The 2,877-nt window shown below is 59.2% G+C and overlaps 1 protein-coding gene across 1 annotated transcript in view; it reads left to right on the top strand.

The window, feature by feature from the left end:
- Positions 1-2,481, top strand: part of kctd16b (potassium channel tetramerization domain containing 16b) — a 15,729-nt gene extending 13,248 nt beyond the window's left edge. Inside the window, exon 3 of the mRNA XM_076016896.1 lies at positions 1,334-2,481. Within this exon, the coding sequence (XP_075873011.1) occupies positions 1,334-1,821 (488 nt within the window). The 3' untranslated portion in view covers positions 1,822-2,481. The remainder of the gene's footprint in view (positions 1-1,333) is intronic.
- Positions 2,482-2,877: the final 396 nt, after the last annotated feature.

The following is a 2,877-nucleotide window of genomic DNA, read 5'->3' as shown; positions in this document are numbered from 1 at the left end:
CGGTTCCACAACCTGCTGATCATGATGTGAGCAGCTGGATGGAACCCTCACCACCTCCACCGCCGCCTCCATCCTTCCATCGTTCCCAAATAAACTGAAAGGCAGAAGAAAGACGAGCAGAAGAAAGACGAGCAGAAGAAAGACGAGCGCGGCCGTTTATTTCTGGCGGCGGTTATTTATAGCGTGGAACCATCTGGAGCCCCAGGAGGACCAGGAGAGGAACAAAGGTGCCGCCGGGTTTGATGTGGAGATGTGAGGGCCGGAGCTGAGTGAGCGTGTGTGTGCGTGTGTGTGTGTGTGTGTGTGTGTGTGTGTGTGTGTGTGTGTGTTTGGATCTCTGCTCTCTAAACAGTCCGTCAGAAACAGGAAGTGTGTCAACCTGCAGGTGGTGGAGATGAACTCACAGCTGTTGCTGCTCCGCCCCCTCCTGCTTCTCTCCACGGCTGCTCTGTTCCATCTCCTCCTGGTTCTGGTTCTGGTTCTGGTTCTGGATCTGGATCTGGATCTGGATCTGGATCAGGTTGCAGTTGCAGTGTTGTGCAAACACAAACACGTCGGACTTCCTGTGTGCTTCACTTTAGCGCTCGTTTAAGAAACCGGCCCATATTCTGGTTCTGGTTCTGGTTCTGAAAGGTCCACACAGTATCGACACCCAGCTGAGCATCGTGTCCAGCTCTGCGTTAACCTGGTATCAGAACCAAAGTCCAGAGTTCTGGGTTGAGGGGACCTGGAGGTGCACCTGTCGTCCAACCAGGTGTCACCGCGAGCGACAGCCCTCTCTCCCTCCCTCTCTCCCCCTCTCTCTCTCCCCCTCCCTGCCCCTCCCCCTCTCCCTCTCCCTCTCTCTCTCCATCTCTCTCTCTCTCTCTCCCTCCCTCTCCCCCTCTCTCTCTCCCTCCCTCCCTCCCCCTCTCTCTCTCTCCCTCCATCTCTCTCTCTCTCTCTCTCCCTCCCTCTCTCTCCATCTCTCTCTCTCTCTCTCTCCCTCCCTCTCTCCCTCCATCTCTCTCTCTCCCTCTCCCCCTCTCTATCTCTCTCTCCCTCCCTCCCTCCCCCTCTCTCTCTCTCCCTCCATCTCTCTCTCTCTCTCCCTCCCTCTCTCCCTCCATCTTTCTCTCTCCCTCTCCCCCTCTCTCTCTCTCTCTCTCCCTCCCTCCCTCCCCCTCTCTCTCTCTCCCTCCATCTCTCTCTCTCTCTCTCTCCCTCCCTCTCTCTCTCCATCTCTCTCTCCCTCTCCCCCCCCCCCCTCTCTCTCTCTCCCCCTCTCTCTCTCTCTCTCTCTCGTTCCTGTGGTCTTCTCTCTGACTCCACCCTTCTCTCCTCCCACCTGCAGGCGGAGCGTCGCGCTGGTCCCCGTCGCCGTGCGACTGCTGCTGCAAGAACCGCAAGGGGGGCGACGGCGAGGGCGAGAGCGGCACCTCCTTCAACGACCTCTCCACCTCCAGCTCCGACAGCCAGTCCGAGGCCGGCTCCCCGCAGGGCACCGTGGTCCGCGGCCCCGTCTGCGGCCGCGCCGTGCAGACGCTGGACCGGCCCGCCAAGAAAGGCCCCACGGTGGCGCCGCAGCAGCAGCAGCAGCAGCAGCAGCAGCAGCAGCAGCGGCGGGCGGAGCAGCGCAGGAAGAGCGACCTGCTGCGCACGCTGACAGCCAGCGCGCGCGACACCAGCTGCAAGAAGCGGCCCGCCGCCAAGGAGAAGATGACGGTGGAGGAGGAGCTGGAGAAGTGCATCCGGGACTTCCGCAGGATCAAGATTCCCGACAGCTTTCCCGAGAGGAAGTACATGTGGCAGGCCGACCTGCTCAGGAAGTACCGCCTCTGAGGGGGGCGGAGCCGCAGAGGAGGCGGAGGAGCGGCCGCTTCCAAGGGTTTTTATACGAGAACACCACTTTTACAGCTGCAGCAGCAGCAGCAGCAGTAACAGCAGCAGCAGCAGCATCCGCAGCAGCAGATGAAGCTGTCGGAAGCCGACCAATGAAAATCCACAGACTGCTCTCCTTTAAATATGTCCTGCACGTGTGTGTGTGTGTGTGTGTGTGTGTGTGTGTGTGTGTTACAGTGACTGGTGCACACCCGACAGGCAGGGGGCGGCGCCGCACGCAGCAGGTCGCTGAGGAGGAGAAGAAGAAGAAGAAGTGGACTCGCATTAAAAGTGTGCACGTGTGTTTTCTTGTGCGCGTGGTCGCCCCCCTGTGGCCCGGAGGTCCCGGACTGACGCGCATTAACTGTTGCTGCTGCTGCTCGGAGCTCCGCCCACTCCCTCTCCGACCTTTGACCTCTGCCGCCGCCGCCGCCTCCACACTTTTTTGGAGAAAAGCAACACAAACGAGCACACGGACACGGGCCCTCGGTGACATCACAAAGGGCCTTGCAATACCGCAATAGTGACCGTTTTGGTTTCATTTCAGTTCGGGACGTTGAAGCCTTTTAAAGTTTTGCGTGTTTGGTTTTTGTCCCGTGAGCCCAGCTGCCATGCATAGAGTCAAAGGTCGGCGAAGGTCGGCAAAGGTCGGCGAAGGTCGGCAAAGGTCGGCGAAGGTCGGTGAAGGTCGTCCTGCAGAAACGCAAAGATTTTAAAGGACCAAAGAACTTTCTCTCCTGATGGGACTCAGACAGATGAGTGTAGTTGTGGTCTGAAGGTGAGCTGCACGAGGTCGACCTTCTGACCATCTGACCTTCTGCACCATGTGGGAGGAGCTTCCAGACAAGGCAGTCTTTTTTTTAGGAGGAGTTTTGCTCTGTTTGGCCGGTCGGTTGTTGGCTCCACCCACCAGGACCTGCAGCCACTTCAGGGAGTTCCAGGCTGCCAGCCGGAACGTCGCTGGGCCTCCAGGACTCCAGGAGGCTTTGTTCAGGGAGCAGCAGCGGGCGCAGCGTC

The sequence above is a fragment of the Nelusetta ayraudi genome, unplaced genomic scaffold, assembly GCF_046127955.1.
Source record: "Nelusetta ayraudi isolate G7.1 ecotype Tasmania unplaced genomic scaffold, CSIRO-AGI_Nayr_v1 ptg000239l, whole genome shotgun sequence".
Taxonomy (NCBI): Eukaryota; Metazoa; Chordata; class Actinopteri; order Tetraodontiformes; family Monacanthidae; genus Nelusetta; species Nelusetta ayraudi.
Note: the sequence above shows the minus strand (reverse complement) of the source record. Positions and strands in the feature narration are given on the sequence as shown.